General features: G+C 52.2%; 1 protein-coding gene across 1 annotated transcript in view; it reads right to left on the reverse strand.

Annotated features, from left to right (window-relative positions):
* Positions 1-7,538, reverse strand: part of Sim2 (SIM bHLH transcription factor 2) — a 45,085-nt gene extending 37,547 nt beyond the window's left edge. The window contains exon 1 of the mRNA XM_071615788.1: positions 7,364-7,538. Coding sequence (XP_071471889.1) covers positions 7,364-7,538 — 175 coding nt within the window. The remainder of the gene's footprint in view (positions 1-7,363) is intronic.
* Positions 7,539-19,599: the final 12,061 nt, after the last annotated feature.

A 19,599-nucleotide genomic window follows, 5' to 3' on the forward strand; every position in this document is an offset into this window, starting at 1 on the left:
CCAGGAGGCTGAAAACGCAGCTCGAGGCCCAGGAGTGTGGCTTTGTAGATCCTTCTTGGAAACAGTTCGGCAGCTAGAAAAGGGATGACCTTTCATTTCTCCTCCTGGACTCTAAGAATCAGAGTTCATCCCGGTCTAATAAGGAAGTGGTCAACTTCCACTTATCCTGACATCCCCCCCCCCCCCAAATAAAACACGCTGGCAGCTTTTTAATTCTTGGCCCCTAAGCCACCACTGGGTGAGGGTAGGTAGCTCTCTAACCCCAGGAGACTGCTCCCACCCCCAAGCATCCTGATCCTACCAGGGCACCACTTGCCCTCACTCTCAGGCTTTTCCTGCCCCACACCAGGCAGGAAGCATGGTAGGGGCAATAGAAAGAACCAAGATTTAAAACCAGTGGGACGTGGATGAAGAAAGAATTTAATAAGAACGTAGGAAATCCGATTTCCAAAAACGAACAAATGTGCCTTGTTACTGTCCTCCTCTCCCCTGACTCAGAGTCCTTCCAGGTCCCTGGAGCTGAAGCAGCCTTGGCCCCAACACAGTGCCCAAGATGAGCAGGGCCTCCTGGCCTTTAGCTTCTTGCAGGGTCAGTGGTCCAAAGACCTGGACTAAACTTTTGGTCTGTGGGAATGGCCTCCAGACCTGGCTCCACTGGCACAAATGTTTCAAAGCCTGCTGAAGGCTCTGGCTCTCCATGAAGCAGTGTGCTAACTAGTTATAGATTTTTCACATTATTCAAATATTCAAATATCTGAGAGATCTTATTCTCCTATATCACTATAATTTTTCAGAAAGTTCCCATGCCTCTATTGTGCTGATGGAGATTTCGACTGCCCTTCAGGATCCTGGCTGGAGGTAGCTAGGCATCACCAAATGGTTCCCCCAAGCACTCCCCACCTAGGCACCACCTCACCCTAAGGCTCTGCCAGCTCTTCCATTAGGAACTGCTGTGGTGAGTTCTTTTTTCCCCTCAGCCCATAAAAATATACTTTGGGCTGAAGCAGAGACTGAATAAAGTAAGGTTTGTAATGAAAAGCATCCTCTTGGTAATAGAAAGCCATATACACTCCTGAAAAAGTGAAGCTTTAGGCATGTGGCCCTTACCTGGACCCAGGAAAGGGATTGGTTTATTTATTTGAAAAGTGGGGGTGGGGTAGAGTTGAAGTCTGGGCTAAGCTCCTTCAGGGTTAGAAGTTGGTGAGCTGTTGGTGGTATTGACTGCTTTCAGAGTTGAGACCTGTTGTTTCTCAGCCCCCCAGGTTGGATTTCCCGATCCTGCCTGCCTCCACAGGACAAGCTGGGGACCTCTGGCCACTGGCATTTAAGGATAGCCAGGGAGAAACTGGGGCTGCTAGGTCAGGGCAAAAGGGAATCAAGCCCACATGCCCCACTTCTGCCAGTTAGCCTTTAGGTACCTCCTTTCCTGCTTGCTCCCAGGGTTTACGGGTACAGGGTCTGTTTTCACATGCTGCCTGTCCTCTGGTTTAACCCCCACAGACTTGCTGTCTGCAGAAGCCACCTAAATATGGTTCCTGTTCTCTGATTAGTCAGCAAACAGCTCATGAGCAACTGTCCTGTGGGGCTTCAGTCAGGCTCTGGGGGTATCTCTGGATGCAGGTCACAGACCATAAACATGGGGCTGCAAAAAGAATATGATTTGGAGAGAAAGGGAGATTGCTTTCCCGCTGTGAGGTTTTCATCTGCTTTGCTCAGATGAGAGGACATCCAGGTTTCTGTCCTTCCTCTGGACTAGCCAGAAGGATGCCTGTGGGTCTGGATGCCGAGAGCTAGGGCCTGGACTTAGGTAAGAACACTAGAGTCAGACCACCATTCTCTCACCTCCCTACGGGACAGAAAGACTTCCCCAGGACTCCTGTGAAAATTGAATGGGGCTAAGAACAGGGAGGCGGCTGTCCCTGCCTCCAACCTCCACAGGAACATTGGATAAGGGTATAAAAATCTAGGACAGTTGAGGAAGTCCCCGTGTCTCACCTCCTGGGACTCGCCTTCTGTGGTTTAGAAGGCAACTTGGCCAGGCCGCAGGGCCTGATCTCCAGTCAAAGCCCCGACCTCTAACCTTTATTTCTTGCCTCTAAAATAGGATTGTTTGGGGATTCACTGAGCCCGGCTAAAGTGAGGCCTCGCTGTTTGTGGCTACTGCCATCCCTTTGTCTAGCCCACTCCTTCGCTGCCTCCAGCCTCCCCTCCTCCAATTATCACCTCCCTGGGGGAGGGGGGGAGGGTGTGTCTCTGGGGGAGCGCGACCTCTTGCCCTTGGAGGGCCAGATCTGAGGATGCAAGGTCACACATACTCATAGCAAACCACTCCAAAGTCTAGTAGGGTGTGTGGGGGCGGGAGTAAGAAACGGCTTGATCCTCTTGCTCCTCCACCCAAGCACAGGCTGCGGAGGCCGAGTCTCAGCCGGTCACCCCACGGCGTTTCCAACCGCAGTCCCTGCGCAGCGGCGGGCTCTGGTAGCTCTCTTCCAGGGCTAACGGGTCTCGTCAGTTTGTGCTGGGAGGAGTTTGGGGCTGGGTACCGCCTTGCTGATCCAGTAGAACCCATAGTTTGCACCTCTCTGGACACCACGATCCGTGTACATTCTCAGGGGTCGCGGACTTCTCCAGCGCACAGGAGTTCTTCTCAGTCCTGGAATCTTTCTGTTCTCTTTGGGGTCCCTGGAAAATTCGCCGTCGAGCGACCCCTGTTCACATCAACCAGGGATCAGGTGTGAAGGGGGTGGTAGGTAGAGACGCTCCCCAAGAAAGTCTCCTTGCGGCCGACGGGGGAAAGGAGGGGAGACGGCTTCCAGCCTGGCGGACCAGCTGCGAACGAGCGTTGCGCGTGCCCTGAAGACCCCGCGGCCCCAGGACGGAATACGTAGGTCCTGAAAGTGCGAGATGGAGTCCCAGCGGCCGCGGGTACCGAGCCGCGCGCTGCACCCAGAGCCGCCCGGCGCTCCCCGGCGAGGCTTCCTTTCCGCGCCGCGGAGCTCCAGGGTCGGGGTCGGGGTCCGGGGCTCTAGAGCGCAGGGGCTGGATCTGCAGCCCGCGCGCTCCGGTTACTCGCTCCAGGGCCTGCGCCGCGCGCGGCCCTGCCGACGGTGAGCTTTGCCTCCTGAGCCCTAGGCCTGGCCCACTTCAAAGTGAGAGGAGGGAGGGTTGTGAAATCTTCGTCACTCCAAAAAACGAGTCCATTAAAAATAACCTACGTGATTTCGGGCTGCGGTACAGGAAGATCTATAATGCCATGTTGGCATAGGGTGACTTTTTCCTCACCAAACCCTCGGAATCAAATCGTTTAAATCCAAGAAAATTATTCCACAGTCCGTGCGCTTCCTCCCCGCGGAGCTCAGGTGTGCGGGTGGGGGGTTCGCCGGCTGCCTGCAACTGAATTCAACCCAGTCCCCGGGACAATTCAGGCCTTAATCCCTTCCCCCCTCCACACACCCTGGTTCTGGGTCTTCAGCTTCCCACTTCATTCCTGAGCCGGGACCAGAGGCCAGTCCCTCGTCCTAGCTAGCCGTCGGTGTGCAAGGTCCGGGAGGAAACGCCACCCTTTCCTCATCGCTTGTCCTAATCGGGACTCCTCGAGGGAAATCGAATCGCCCAAGTTGGCCCTCGGACCCACGGAAACTACCCTGCGTCCTGGCGAGTGTGTTCACAGTGCAGTTACGGCCAGGAAGCACCCACAGGTCTCTTGCCTCGGTACATCTGCGGTTTCCAAGAAGCCTCCTTTCCGGAACCCAGGGAGGGGCGCAGGCGACCCTTTGCACTCCATCTCTGCCGCAACCCTAGGTTTATCTGCTTTCCAATTACTCGCTAAAACTCATCCAGTGTTCAATTTTCAGCCCGCATTCCAAAGCCGACCTTGCTCTCTCCTGCCCTTACCCACCCTATCTACCTCCCACTTCTTAGTTCTATGTTGAAGGGGAGAAAAGGTAGCCACCCAGAAAGCCGCAGATATTTAGACTCAGGGCAGTGATTTCCTCGGCGACTGCCATTTAAGCCTAGCCTGGTCCAGGAAACACCCGGAGTCTACAGCGACTGGTAACCAGAGTGGACTGCCACCTATGACAAGGTTCCACTGTGCACCTGTATGGGTGTGGAGTCGGTAATGGGCCGCTTTACAAAGAGACCGAGGCCTACCAGGGCAGAATGACAGAGCCTCCTCCGTCCCAAATGTAAAAATTGAAAGATTTCCCCAAATCTGAGAATTGGCCTGCCAGCATGTGTCTGCCTTGGTTTCTGGTGCCTCCCTCTGCCCTGGTGTGGGACCTCTGAGTTTCTCTTCCTGGTGGCCTCTTCAGTGCAGAGGCAGGAGGATATACAGCAACCGGCTGCCTCCGCAGTTACTGTCCTACTCCTCCCCTGCTGCAGCGCCTTTGGGGAGGCCAGTTTCCTCTCTGGCCTCAATTTCCCCAGATATGAAGGGTTCCTGATGATCCCACCGGTCCTTAAGACTGTGCCATTCATTTTCTGCATCCCAAAGTACTAAATTGGTCTCAAAAGTTTTCTTTACCCAGGGATCCCACCTGCTTCAGGCAAATGGGTCCACTCTATATCTTTTATTTTCAGCCAAGAGCTGTAAGCCATCTCAGAGCTCTGGTTGATACCCAGACTTGCTCTGGCTCTAAGACCTCCGTGGGGTCATTGTCCTGACCCCAGCAACTCAGCAGGGCCCCAGCAACCTGGGTGCTTCAAGAACCCGGGTTAAATCAATGAAGGTCCCCTGCAGGGGTGGGGGGGGGGGTGGGGGGTGGGAGCGGATTCAAAGCCTCTGAGGGCAAGGGAGTTATTTTGATGGTGGAGTTCTTCCTAATCGCAACTTCTCTTTGCCCTATGCCCTGAGCTTCCCAACTCCTTAGACCCGGACTGGACTTGAGGGGAGTAGGCGTTGCAGCCCAAAGCTTCAGGTCCCAGACATGAGCAGTGAGACAGTGCTTGAGACGGCATGGCTCCCCTTCCTGACTTCAAGAAGTGTAGTAGGAAGGGATTAGGCCACTGCCCCCTTCCCCGAGTTGTACGCTATGATTCAGGATCATTTACAAAATCTAGAGCCAACCTCCAGGATCAAAACCCACGAGATGCAGGTGGCCCCTTGAGTAGGCAGCTCCTGAACACAGCACTGGCAGCAGTTGCTCAAGGCATCAACCCCAACAACACCACGCGGTCCCACAACAAGGGGCAAAGTCTTCAGTCATTCTGGACCCAAAGGCCTGATGATGTGCTTCCCTGGTTACATACACCCCACAGATATTTAAATGTCTGCTGTGGCAGCACATCTGCCACTTTTCAACATTTTAGCAAACTTCCCTGGAAATCCCTAAAACAACGAATAGCTTAAAATAAGCCCTTTTCCCCAGATCGCTCCTATTAGTTAACTTCTGGTTTATTAGAAATCTTTGGCAACAAACAACTCTTCAGATAATTTATTCTCCCCCGCCCCAAAAGAAAGGTGGGAAGAGAGAGGACAGAGGATAGAAGCCCATTACCCTGCCTGCTTTGTAGCAAGCGGATTAGACGCATCCCAGCAAACCAGCTAACACTACTCCCCGGGTGGAAAGGAGACTCGACCCTTATAAACCTAATTCGCTTCTAATGTCCACCGAAACTTTAGCTGGAAAGAAACCATTTCTACTTCTGTAGCCAAGGACTCATCGCTGGGCCGACTAGTAGGAAACACCGCGGTGAACAACTCCCAGCGAAGGAAGGGGCTGGGGAGAGGTTCTCCGCGGATTGGACTAGGAAACGCAGGAACGTGCGCTAGGCCCCAGCCCAGCAGGTTCAGGGCTTCCGCGCACCGGAGGAAAGCGCCCTTCGACCGCGGACCGCGCGGCCAGGCTGGGAGGCTCCCGAGAGGCCCAGCCACCGCTTCCGGCCGCTCAGCTCCCTAGGGCTCCGGGCTGCTCCGGCGCTTGCTCCGGACCCGGGCCGCCGCAGGACTGCAGGCCGCAATTGCCGACAAGGCCCGCTGCGCTCCACGAGGAAGACCGTGGAAAACGCAGCTGCAGACCCAGAAATGATCGCAAATAACACGTTTGGAGGCGCCGAGCGCAAAAGCTTACCGGGTCGAGTGCCGGGCCGCGGATGATATTAATGGAGGCGCCCTGTGGCCGAAGGACACCTGTCGCCTGTACTGCAGCGACCCTCCAGTGCCCTGCAACTGAAGTGGTCTCTTTACTACGAAGTCCTCTCGTGTGGCTCCAGGGCCTGGAAATCCTGGGGCGCCCATCAGAACCCTGAACAGTGCCCTTCCCGGCAGTGTCCGGGTCCCTTGGGGGTGAGATCCCGGACCTGCTGTTTGGAGGTCTGGCCGGGTGGCCACAGTCCCAGGCGGAGGCCGACGTGTGCGTGCTGGGAAAGCCCATCCAGCACGCCACCATTTCTTAGGATCTCTGCCTGACGGTATGTCCTCGTCCGCCAGTAGTGTATTTTCAATCCTAAAAGAACTGCTAAGCTCTGCCCTGCCTGCCATTTTCGAAATAATTACCTTTCTCTTCGCGGGTGTTTCAGCTCACCAACCCGCGATCTCTCCTACCCGAACCTCCGAACCCCAGAGGACTGGGAGGGCAGCACGAGAGACCGAGGACCTGACTCCCACGAGTGCTCGGTGGCTGTGGCCTCACCGAGCACCCTGCTTGCTTGCTCTCTTTTCTCCAGAAAGAGAAGGAGGGATGAAGGCCCGGAAAAGAAACGGGAGCTGAAGAAAGAAAGAAGAAAGGAAGAAGGGAAAAGAGGTAGGTAAATAAGAAGGAAAGGAGTAAAGGAATAGAGAAAAAAATAAGAAAACAAAACACACCAAACCAGAGCAGAAGGAGGTGGGGGGAGAGAAAGAGAAAGGGAAGGAGGAGGAGGAGGAAGAGGAGAAGAAGGAGAAAGAGAAGGAGAGGAAAGAGACGGAAGAAAAAGAAGACGAAGAAGAATTTTTTTAAAATGGAAAGGAGGAGGAGAAAGAAGAGAGGAAAAGAAAACAAAACTAAAATAGATTCACAAAGAAGAAAGAAAAGAAAGGATAGGCGGGAGGAAGGAAAGGAGGAGCAGAGGGGGAAGAAGGAAGAGAGAGAGAGTAAAACCTGAATGGAACAGCATGCCAACGCCAACTGGGGACCGCCGGTCCCTGGGACAATCCTTGGTTTGCCGCTCCCCTGAGCCAAGAGATGGTTTGGTCGCCTGGGCCGTGGTGGCCCTGGCCCCTCTCCCCGAGTCTGCGTCCCAGCTGAAGTCCCCGGCTGGCTCGGCCCTCCCAAGACACCCGAGTATTGGCTGGGAGACCTCGATGGCCCATCTGGGCCGGCTCCTGCAAGGGCCGAGGCTGCCTAACTCCCCAGAGTTCCCGGCCGCCCACCTGCGGCCTCACCTTCAGGGAAGACCGCGCGCATCTTCAGGTAGCTCGTGGTGAGTCGTATGATGGACGCTTTGTCCAGCTGCGAAGTGATGGCCGATGGCAGCGGGAGCAGCTTGGCCAGCTCATAAAACTCGCCATTTTCCTTCTCCCTCCTGGTTTTGGCCGCATTCTTGGACTTCTCCTTCATCGCGCCTCGGCTCTGGGCATATTAGACCTGGCCGCGCTCCAGGCCCGCGGAGTCCCGCTCAGGCTGCGGCAGCTGGGACCGGGAAAGGGGACCCGGGGGCCGGGTGAATCCCGGGTGCCGGCCACGGACAGGTGCGCCGGACCGGCCTGGGCACTGAGGAACTTCTCCGCAGTTGCCAGCCCAGAGCTCAGCGCAAACCAGCTGCGCCGCCCCGCGCTCCGCCTGCGGCTAGAGCTGGACTGTTCCGCGGCGACCCGAGCCCTGCTTCCTGTTCACTCTTCTTGCCTCCTGTCTCCCCGGCCTCAGCTTTTCTTAGGGTATAAGGGTCCAGCGAAGAGGCGGTGGTGCAGTTTAGTCCTTAACCGGGTGTTGGCACTCGCTGCCGCGAGGCCCCTCCGATCTGGAGGGCGGCAGGGGCGGCGGTGGCTGCGGAGCCATGGAGCGGACCCGAGCCGAGGGGAGCTAGACCGAGACGGCTGGGCCGGACCCAGGCCTGGGCGCGCTCTCCTGCCCTCTCTGGTTGCTCCCTGTGCCTGAAGACCCCGCGCCGGAGTCCGCGATCTGTTGGGAGGCGCAGCTGCTCCGCAGTCCACGTGCGACCGAGCACCGTTTGTTTATGGCGGACCCGCCTTCGGGCGGAGCACTGGGCCGCCTGGGCCCGGGACGGGGGGGGGGGGCAGGCAGGGGGAGGGACCGCGGCGGGGGCGGGGGCGGCGATTCTCGCCTCCGACCCCGCCGCGGCCCTGGAGTCACGGGCGCGCCTCCGCGTCTCTACCTCCAGGGACTGTCCCGAGAAAGACGGGCGCGCTCCCGGGCTCGGGGAGATCGCGGTGAGTGAACGCTGCGCGGCGCGGAGACCCGCTCTGGAGAGGGAGTCGCGGGACGTGGGCGTTAGGATGGGCTGCGGGGTGGGGCGAAGGAGTAACGAGGGAGGGGTGCCGAGGCCTCTTCTGTGGTTGCCCGGCTGGTCACCGGCGGGCGCGGCCAAGAGGAGGCGGCGCGACCCGGCGGCCAAGTGCCCTGTGGGGAGGATCGAGGCCTCCAAGTCCGCGCTGGTCCCACGCCCTCCTCCTCAGTTCCGCGTGCGGAAAGGGGTGCCCAGAGGGAAGATTCCCCTCCCTACACGCTCCGAAGTCACTCTTCTGCCCTTTCTCTCCTGGAAACTCCGGAGCGAAAGGAGATTGACACTTTTCTGATAGGAGCGGGAGACCGCCGGGGCGCGCGAGCCAGAGGGAGGGAAGGGTCGGGGAGCCCAGCCCAGCTGCGAGGCCTCTCCGGGGCGCCGGCGGGAACGGGGCCCAACTGCCCTGCCTCCAGCAGCCCAGAGCAGTCTCGCAGCCTGATCCAACGCAGCCTAAATTTCGGGGAATCGCTTTTGGGCGGACGTTTCATGGAGAGTGTCACCGAGCTAGGGCCACTGGGAGACGTTGGTGGGACCCGTGGTGGTCGGCCGAAGGCAGTTGGAGAAGGGAGGCGCTGTTGAAGACGCGCGGGCACTGGGAACACACGCTCTCCCGCAGGGCCACAGTAGACCTTATAGTCACATCCCGCCTCTCCTCCCCAACTCGGTTCGCTCCTTCGTGCTCCTGCAGTCAGGGATAAGCACTAGTCCTGGGCCCGCGGCACAGCCCCGCCATTGCCATCTCCGAAACCCCCGCTCCTTCCTGGAGTCTGAACGCCCCAGGACGGTTCCGTTGCCAGCTTCCCTGCTTCACCGGGTCAGGGACAGGCCAGAGGGCAGTTCTTACTGGGTGTCTGGGCCCTGAGGGAGCTCTTGGCACTGTGCTAAAAGCTGTAGAATTATGGGGCCGTGAGGCCCCCCGATCTCGAGGTGGGCACCGGTTAGGAGGTGGACGGGGATGAGGGATAGGTAGGTGCCGCTGCTCTACCTCCGGCCGGGAGGAGTCTGCTGCTCTCACGTTCCTCTCCAGCTTCCGGCTACCGTGCCTGCAGTAGACGCTCTGACCTTTTCCCGGACCCCTTTGAAGGTCCGAAGTTTGGAGGCGTTGGAGGAGATGTGGGTTCCCTCCCTGGGCTTCATAGTATAAACCTGGTCTGGGCATCAGCCTGCCCAGTCCTGCTAAACCCACTGTGGCCAATAGTCTTAGGAATGGTGCTGGGAAACCGCGAAGCTGCACGAGCCAGGAGCGCAGTGGAACCCGCACTTTCCTTTGGTGTTTCGGATCTAGGCACGCCGTCCAGTTTTCAGCGGTGCGAGTGGAGAGTTGGGGCCGCGCGTCAGCGGCGCTGGTCCGCAGGTGCCCAAAACAGGCGTCCGCGGCCCACTTCCGTGACCAGAATCCCGCGCCGCGCGGCGCTGTTGACTGCCTGGGGCCTCGCAGAGAAGGGGCTCCAAGAGCCGGGACTGCGCACCGGTCCCGCCACAGCTTCTTGCAGGCCTCCCTCCCAAGCGCACTCTAGCACTTCCCAGGCTTCGGGAGGATTTTACGCTTCTCTCACCCCCACGATTTCCAACCCTCAATTATGGACTCGGGAGAATTCCTCCCCGGCTTGAAGGGGATTACCTAGATCGCAGAAACATGGCTAAGTGGAAGTGGGAGAAACCCGACGAGTAACAAGAACGGAAACTTTGCTCAAACCAAATTTCCCAGATTTTACCGGAAAGCGCACTTGAGCTCTCCAGACCGGGTTTTTACAGTGGCAGCCGCTGTTTAGGCACCTTCAAGACAGGATCAAATCGCCTCCTTTGAGTGGCAGCAAAATGGGGCGTTTGAAGCCTCTAAGATATCAGGGTGTGGGAGGCTTCCAGGCCCAAAGTCGGCCTCAGCAGATGCCCAGCAGGCACAAACATTCTTTTTTTTTTTTAAATTGGTTGTTCAAAACATTACAAAGCTCTTGACATATCATATTTCATACATTAGATTCAAGTTGGTTATGAACTCCCAATTTTACCCCAAATACAGATTACAGAATCACATCGGTTACACATCCACATTTTTACATAATGCCCTATTAGTAACTGTTGTATTCTGCTACCTTTCCTATCCTCTACTATCTCCCCTCCCCTCCCCTCCCATCTTCTCTCTCTACCACATCTACCGTAATTCATTTCTCTCCTTGTTTATTTTCCCATTCCCCTCACAAACATTCTTTCAGGGCACACATACACACACAACTGGCTATGGGCCTAGAGTCCCCCGACAGCATGATCGAAAGTACCACAAGTACTTGGGCAGGAGTCTTGAGGTTTCCCAAGCCGAAAGGATAGTGATAGTAACGTGGAATAGTGAAAGGAAAAAATCCCAGTCTCTGGTTGGGGCCGTCCCATGGCTCTCCCTACCTGGGTTAAAGACTGGGGCCCTCAGATCAGAATTATTAGGACAAAACCCAGACAGTCCTAGATGTGAGACAGTATGAAGTTAGAAGCTTTGCTTAAACTTGGTATAGCAGTGAACAAGTGCTAATTGGAGTAATTAGGAACATCCGGTGGTGACCTTAAGTTGGACACCTACTACGTGTCCCTCACTCTTGAAGTGGTGAGAGATTCCTGGTTCACACATTTGACCAGCTCATGGCCCCAGGAGAGGCACAGATGCAGTGAACCCCACCTATCAACCCCAGTCCAGGGTGTCACCAGAACCGCTGTTGGCCTACTGGCCAGGAAGGAAACTGTAGAGGGCAGGTAGCAAGAGGGGTCTCTGCAAGATGTGGTCCATAGCTTCCCGGGAGCTGCCTACTTGCAAGGCACCGTGCTCCAATCTTCTGGGCCCGGGAGTATGCCCTGCGGTACCCCATCTCTTAGAAATTTTCCACTAGGAACTGATCTGGTCGAAATTCAGGCCCCAAGAGGAAAGGGGCGGTCCCAGGCCGCCCCACATCTGTTTGGATTTTCCGCTTCAGATGCTCCGCAACTGTTCTTCCCCAGGCGGCCCCGGCGCCTACCTGAGAAGCCCATCTCCAGCGGAAACCGACTGTCGCGTGAGATCAAGGGGGACGACACGCAGATGTTCCGCCGGGAATGGGTTCCAGAGAGGCTGCTGCAATGGCAGATCAGAGACCTGGTTACTAAGGTTGGGGTGGTGTGGGGGGGTACCCTCCATTACAGGCACTGGATTTCGAACCTCTACCAAAGTAGAGTTTAAAGAGAACTTCAGCCCCAGAGCAAGCAGAGGCAACAGGAAATTCAGAGCTGCCGAGATGCGATCCTATGTGATTTATAAGCTCTTGTCTACACAGGCAATTAGTACAATGTGGTTACTTCAGAAACCCCGCTTGTGGTCCAGCATCACATACATGACTTTCACGTCTGGCAGTATTTTCTGGTCTGAGTTTCTGAAAGAATACCTTGAGTTTTCACTGCTTTCTGTGTGTAAGCCCCATGGAGACATCACCAGCTTTCTTTGGGGTCATTGCTACTCCAAGAAAGGAGCATAGGACCATTGCAAAATTAATATAAATTAATCATGTACAATTAATTACAGGTAGCCAGAGCCATTACCTAATAATTTATTCCTCTAGAGGTCAAGGCAGTAACTTGCTCTGCTCACTCCTTCTAAAGTAATTGAGGGACAGAAGTTTCTCTTTTCAGTTTTTTTTTTTTTTTTAAATATAGTAACTTCTTTTACTGGAAGTTACTCCTTTGGAGAAAATGTTTGGTTTTAGGTTGGTCGGGGTAACTGATTATCTGATTCCATCGCAGTAATGTCATGCAGATCCTCCTTTCTGCACTGGGTCCAGGGACTGGTGGCTGGGGAACACCAAACTGGGACAGCAGTTCCCTCTCCCCAAGGAGAGAAAGCAGGAGAGGGCAAAAAGGCCTGAAAGCAGGGAGATTATCCCCACCTCCAGGGTGGCCTGTGGGGGCTGGGATGCTTGAAATGGACTCAGCTCTCTGGGATTCTGGGAGGAAAAGCCCTTCTCTTTGGACTTGGTTGTCCAGAATGACTACTGATTCCTGGGATAAGGTGGGGTGGGTTGAGGGGGGCCTCAGGCTCTCTTAAGGGATGCATTGGGGGATCAGAAACAGTTATTGCCACTGGTAATTAATTATAGCTATCAGAAAATTCCCGAGAGAAGACCACAGGGAGTTACAGAAGCCCCGCCTGGTTTGGGTAAACGGCAGCCACGGCACACTTTTCTTTTACCTGAGATGAGGGATGAGCCCTTTCCTCTGCATTTTTCTTTCCAAGCTCAGTTCTACTTTCTCTTGGGTATCTAAGAAGGTGGGGGTGGGGGGCTTTTGCACTTTGCGCTGACGTGCTCACACACACACCTCCTGACCTCCAGGAAGGGCAGGTTCTTTTGGGGGGAAATGGCTGTTCCCATCTCTTGGAACTGCGCTCAGAGCCGGGCTCTTCCGAATGGAGACAGGGCAGAGCAGAAGTCCCCGCAGACATCCTCCCACCTGCCCTCGACCTGCCGCTTTCTCCCAGACCGTTATTGGTCCATGTTAATTTTAATGAAATCCCGGGTTAGGGAGAGGCAGCCCGTCTACTCTCCACCAAAGCCCTACTTTCTTCTAGAAACAATCCCCGTGGCTTTCAGGGAGCTCGGAGTCGCTTCTGGAAACCCTTGAGCCAGAGGCCTCTTAGTCTGGTGTGTACTGAAAGTCCTCGGTGGTTACATCAATTACACGTCGCCTCGAAATCTCAAAACCGATCAGTTCATTAAGGGCGTCGTCGAAACATCCCTTCAAAAACATCAACTAACAAAAAATCTCTTTAAAAAATAAAACCTATCCACCTGAGATAAATATTTCTGCACATCAAAGAAAGCACGAACATAGTGGGCTCAATTTTTTTTCCAGTAGTGACAGCCTAATATTGATATAGGGTTGACCACAATATAGGACAATCCCGGTGCTTTAAGGACACAAACTCGTTCCGTTTAATTAGCACAATGGATCTATTGGCACAACAAAGCTATGGTGAGAAATGTCTTGCCTACTCGGAACAAATTTTCAGGAAGGTAGCTAATGCATTCCCAGTTGATGGAGAAAAAGTTGCGGAAAGGGGGGGCGGGGGCAGGCGGGCGGGCCGGGTAGGCGCCCTCCAGCCAGGCCTGGGCACGCGCGGCTGCCCCAAACCCGGGTGTGGGCACCTCCCCGCTTCGCGCGCATTTGTATTTTTCCCTTTTGAAGCCGGCGTGGAAGGTGGGTTTCCTGCTAGGTGCGTCTGAAGCGGAACACACTGGTGCCTTGGGGGAGAAGGGGGTGAAGTCCAGGGCCTGAGGTACTCACTCCAGGTCTGAAGTTAAGCCCCGCCGGACCAGCGGAGCTGGACTTGGGAGCTGAGCGGCAGCGGGGCCACGCCGGCGTGGGGACCGCTGAGCTGCGGGCCACAGTGGAGCACGCGGCCAGGCCGGCTGCAGGGGAGGGAGGGGGAGGGAGGGGGCGGGAGGGGAGGTCAGGCTTGCGTCGCAGGAGGTTGCCTTAATTCCGCAGAAGGGCCTGGGTAACCCCGTCCCCGGAGCTGGGTGCCATCTCAGGGATTATTTCGGAGTTATTCGGGCTTCCCGAATTGAGGCCAGCAGAGTCCCCGAGGGCCAACAGGACTAGAAACGCAGCCAGGGCCGGCAGGTTGTAGCGCCAGGGGCCTGTGCCCGGCGGCCTGGGGGTTCACGCAGGGAGCAGGGAGGTCGTGCGCTGCGCACGCACGGGGAGGGGGCCTGGGGCTCGGGCACTCGGGGTGGGGTCCTGTGGGATGGAGCGGACCTCTCAGGCGAGCCTGGGTCCCGCATCCTCTTCCACTTGGGTCTCTCAACCCGCTCTCTGTTCCTGTTCCCCAGATTCCTTCCACGCGGGAGGTCGGAACCGAAAGGAAGGAGGGAGCCGAGACCCGTGTCGCGACGGGAGCCAGCGATACCCGGCCCTGTGGATGGGGTATCTGGTGGGAGGACTTCATCTTCTTAGCGTCTCCAAAACCTCCCGAGCTGGCCCCAGCTCTGTCGTGCTGGTCACAGCTCGGATCTGGAATTCTTGCGCTGGAGGCAGGGTTTTGGGAGGCTCTCGGATTGAGGAAGAGAGTCCAGCGTCCCCTTTTCGTCCCTTTCCCCTTTTTAATTGCCCCCAGACAGAATTCCCTCTAGGTGCCAGAGCCAGCACCCTGGGGAGGAGGAACAGAGGGGAGCACGTTTTCGTGTAAAACGAAAGCCTTTTTAAAATAAGCACTTCTCCTTAATTCAAGATTATTTTCCCAGGAAGAAGCATCAGTTCAGAGTGGATTCAGACTGCGCGGTTTCTGAGTATATATGTATTTTGGAGGGGGCAATTCCAACACCCTCTTCAGTTTTTTGAGGGTGGAAAAAATAATCTTGGTTATTGCACCAACTCATTCTATACCCTGCGGTATAGAATAAAGGCATCCTTTAACTTGACCACGGAGTTCTCTCTGCTTTCTCTCCCAGAGCCTTTGAACCAGGCGGGTGTGCCCTCTGGAGCCTTCCTCAGCTGGACGCGCACATTTGTCGCTGTACTCTTTTCAGAAGAGGAGGCCAGGGTGCACGGTTCCATGGGTTGGAATCCAGCAAGTACTACTACTCTCCCAGAGTCTTAGCCAATTAAACCGCTTTATTGCAGTGTGTGAGAGGCTTCAATTTCAACCTTGCATTTATTTTGGAGAGTCCTTCCCATCTGCCAGGTCCTGAGCTGGGCGTAGGGGATTGGGGAGGTAGATGCCAGGAAGAGTATTTTGAGACATCTAACATATGAGTACATCCAACCAGGCGCTGGGGGAAGAAAATCAGGTGTTCGTGTGGGGGGAGCACCATTCAGTGCTACTTTCTCCTGGCAAAACAGCCATTTTCCACTTGTCTTGTATTTTTCCCCCAGTGTCTGCATATAGAGCCAAAGCATCGAATACCTTTAAAATAATTTAAACAAGGTTGCGATTTTTGGAAATATCATGTGTGAATTTGCTTTGATTCTTGTATAATTGGGGGCTGGGAAGGAAAAAGATCAACACCATGTCATTGTTAGCACACAAGAATAACTTACAAAATGTTTTTTTGAAGTCTACTTACAGTAATTGACTAGAAAACACCTCCCTGTTTTGTTTTTAAAAAGAAGCTGTCAACTGTCAAATGAAGGAATGTGGACTCCAGGAGAGATACACCTGCAAAAAGTGCTGGCATTCCTAGACTAACCCCACCCATCCTGTTCTTAAGAGTATCTCATTCATCTATCTGTCTGTCTATCTGTCTATCTATCTTTGTATTGCTGGTGCCTCATACTTGCTGGGCAAATATTCTACCATTGAGCGCACCCTCCATCCCAAGGATACCTTATTTGGACCCTACTTGATTTGAGCAGCTGGATATTTTTTTCTGAAAGTAAATCCCATAAATGGAAATCATGCTCATCATCAAACGTTTTAATTTGGAAGTGACCTGGGTTGAGCTACGGAGCAAGAACCCATCCTGCCATAATCACAGCTGATCTCTTAGAAGCTGAAAACCCTAGAATGAAGGTCAGGAAGGCAATAATTTAAAATAGAAAATTCCTAGCTTTAAGAAAAGAATGAAGGCTCCAAGTGGAGCTGGGAATTTATATTGTACAAAAACCCTTTGAACAATCATTTGACAGTAAATGAATTTTTTCTGGCTATGTTTGTTGATCTAAATTTCCCAGTCACCCTTTGCATGTGTGAATTGTGAGACGGGGTCTAAGCAAAGATGACTAATGAATCTTTTAGGAATCCATGCTTTCAAGTTGGTTTTCTGTGTGGGTCATGGGAGCTGCTGCTCTTTAGATACTTTATGGGATGGTTGTCAAGGAAACCTTGGGTAAAATTTCGCAGGACTGTCTCTAAAAACATTATTCATAATTAAAAAATGATTCATACAAATCACCAGAAAAATTATGGCATGTTATGTTCAAACATGTTTTTAGGCCATGTGGAATAAATAAAATCAGGGTCTGGTTGGGTAATACTGCCTCCCAGCCTTCCTCTGACTGTGCCAGGAGGATCTGATACAGATGCACAGATTTAAGAACAGCCTGGGTAATAGGAATCAAATGACATGGACATTTTCTTCAGGTATTTTTAAAATCTTGATGATGCAAGTTACAATTTTATTTCTTCAAAAGCCCCTAAATAGCACAGTTCAAAAGGTGATAAGTTTGCACAAAAAGGAATATGGAAACCCCCACATGACAAAAGACAGCACACTCATTGCCACCCAGACCCACCTTGTTATCAGCCAGCTGATTGTGGCAGGTGTTTTGCACATTAGTGGTGACATCCCCAGGACCCACTCTCCTGCTACTACCCTTTGCAGGGAAAAGCAGTACATGGAGGTGGTAAGGTATTGGCAATACCAACTCCTTCAGCTGGTGGTTGGTTATGTGGGTTTAAACCCCTTCCTGGTAGAGAAGCAGGGCAGGGCTTGTAAAGGCTATTTAGGTCAGCAGCAGCTAATGCATTGGCCTCACAGTTTAACTTGCCTTGGGCCCTGGTGGACTGTGACAATCTATGTTAGTTGCTAGTGGCTAGTATGTATATAGAGAACCAGCATTTAATAGGGCAATCAACTTATCAAATAATCCAAATCAAAGTGGTTGTACCTGCTAAAAACAAAACAAAACAAAAAATCCCCCCACCCATTTATCTACCTAAAAGAATAGAGGCCATCTCCAGCCCCATGCATAAAATGGTCACACATGTGCCTGACTTATGACTTGCCAGATCATTTTAGTCCTTTTCACAGTCAGCCTGGGCTGGTGTAGTGACTCCCCTGGCGTGTGAAGGTGGCTAACGTGATGGGTCGCATGTTCTGGCTCATTGCTCATTTCCATGTGCAATCGGTGCTGGACTGACTTAGAAGCAGCTTACGCTTCTTGCGGCCAAAGGAATGCAGTTGTCTGGACTGGAGAGCCCTCGTGTCCTCCTACACACACTGTTATTCATTCAGGAGACATTCATCAAGTGCCCACAGTGTGCCAAACCCCTGAGCCAGGCATTTGCATGATAAAACTGAGTTTCTGCCACTGAGGATATTCTTGGTCCTGACAATGACTGTGAGAATCTGGCCTGATTATGTGTATCAAAGGCCTTAGAAAGCTTCACAGCTTTTGAACTAGTAATTCTATTTCTGGTTATGTGTCCAAGGAAATCATGTCTAATACCCCCCCAAAGTTTTTTTGCCTGAGTATTTGTATAGTAGTTAAGGGTGCAAAACTTGGTGTCAAATCAAGGTTTGACTTCGCAAGCCCTTTGGTTTTGTTATCTGTTCAATGGGGGATAATAGCCATTTCATAAGGAGGTTGTGAGTTTTAAGTAAAAAATCATTGACAAATATAATGAATATAAAGGGCCAAGCACACTGCTTGGGAGAAGCAAGGATTGAAAAACTTTAGCTGTTATTATTGGCATTATTATCACATTATAACTTGTAATATTAAACGGTAGAATCTTATTTATTTGCTTTGACATGCTGGAGATGGAACCCAGCGATCACACATGCTAGGCAGGTTCTACGCTGAACTACACCCAAGCCTGGAATAGTTACAATGTTAAACTCTGGAAGCAAACTTTCATAAATGGGTGGTGGTGATTAATTAAATGTTGATACATATATTCAACAAAAAATTAAGCAGCTAATAAAAAGATTTTTAAAGTTTCTAACAAGATGGTGCGATAAAAACCTTCCTATATACAATTACTCTTCTAAGAATCCCTTGAAGCTAGGCTTCCTGATGTGAATTATTTGCAGACAATTGAATCACTTATTCAAGAACCAAGGTGTAAGTCACTTTTCTGCTGCTGGATTTCTGCCAGTAGGCCCAAGAAGTGAACACTTTTTTTGTGAGTGTGACGTGTGTGCACACATGCATTTTTGGCTGTGTTGACAGAGGTCCCAGTGACACTGCTCTGAAGCCAACAGTCCCAGAGGTGGTTTGCTGATCCTGAGTCCCAGCTAGCAAGGCTGTTGCTGGATTGACAATGACAGTGGCAGCTTCCTATCCTGCTGTTGTTGGCTATGGCAGTGTCCACAGCTGCCCTGGCTGGCCAGTCCTGCATGTGTTATTCTTCTGGTGAACCAGCCTGGCTGCTCTCCCCAGTCCTCCCAGTAATTTTGTTAGTGCTAAGGTCTCTCTGTTCAATCCCTTTCCTCTTGAAATAGCTCATGTGATTCCTAATATTGGCAATTAAATCCTGAGTGATATAAGTTGAAATCATACCAGTCCTATAAGGCTTTATATATTATACGAATATAATTAAGTAAAACAACATAACTATATGTAGGAATATTCCAGAATGAGGTTCCTTGAGCATGTTTAGGTAGTAAGACTGGGAGTGGTCTTTCAATTTACCTTTCCTTGCCTCCATTTTAATTTAAAAAAACTTGAATTTAAAAAAAATTGGGGGAGATGCTAGGGATTGCACCCATACACATGCTAAGCATACCCTCTACCCCTGAACTATACTCCAATTTCTTTTTTTTTCTTTTTAAAAATACCACTTTACGGGCTGGGGTTGTAGCTCAGTGGTAAAGTGCTTGACTTGCATGCGTGAGGCCCTGGTTCAATCCTCAACACCACATTAATAAATTAAAATAAAGATATTGTGTCCATCTACAACTAAAAAAATTAAAAAGAAAATACCACTTTACTGAGACATAATCATGTACTGTACAATTTACTCATTTAAAGTGTACAATCCAATGGTCTTAGAATATTTACAGATATGTCCAGTCTCACCGTAGTCAATTATGGAACATTTTCATCAGCTCACAAAGAAACCCCACACCCCATGGCTGTTAACCCTTCATCTGCATTTCCTCTACTTTCTGTTTCTCTATATTCCCACACTCTAGATTTTCATATGAACGGAATCATAAAGAAGAGGTCTTTTGTGTGACTGGCTTCTTTCACTTATATAATGTTTTTGAGGTTCATCCATGTTGTAGTCTGTATTACTACTTCATTCCTTTTCACCGATGAGTAACATTCCACTGCACAGGGAGAGCACATTTTGTTATCCACTTATCTATCGATGACATTTGGGTGGTTCCACCTTTTGGCTGTTTCAAATAACGCTGCTGTATTGCCCAACTTTTATTGACCATGTTCTAATTTTATCAGTATTTTGAAAAAATTATA

Source organism: Marmota flaviventris, chromosome 8 (assembly GCF_047511675.1).
Source record: "Marmota flaviventris isolate mMarFla1 chromosome 8, mMarFla1.hap1, whole genome shotgun sequence".
Lineage (NCBI taxonomy): Eukaryota > Metazoa > Chordata > Mammalia > Rodentia > Sciuridae > Marmota > Marmota flaviventris.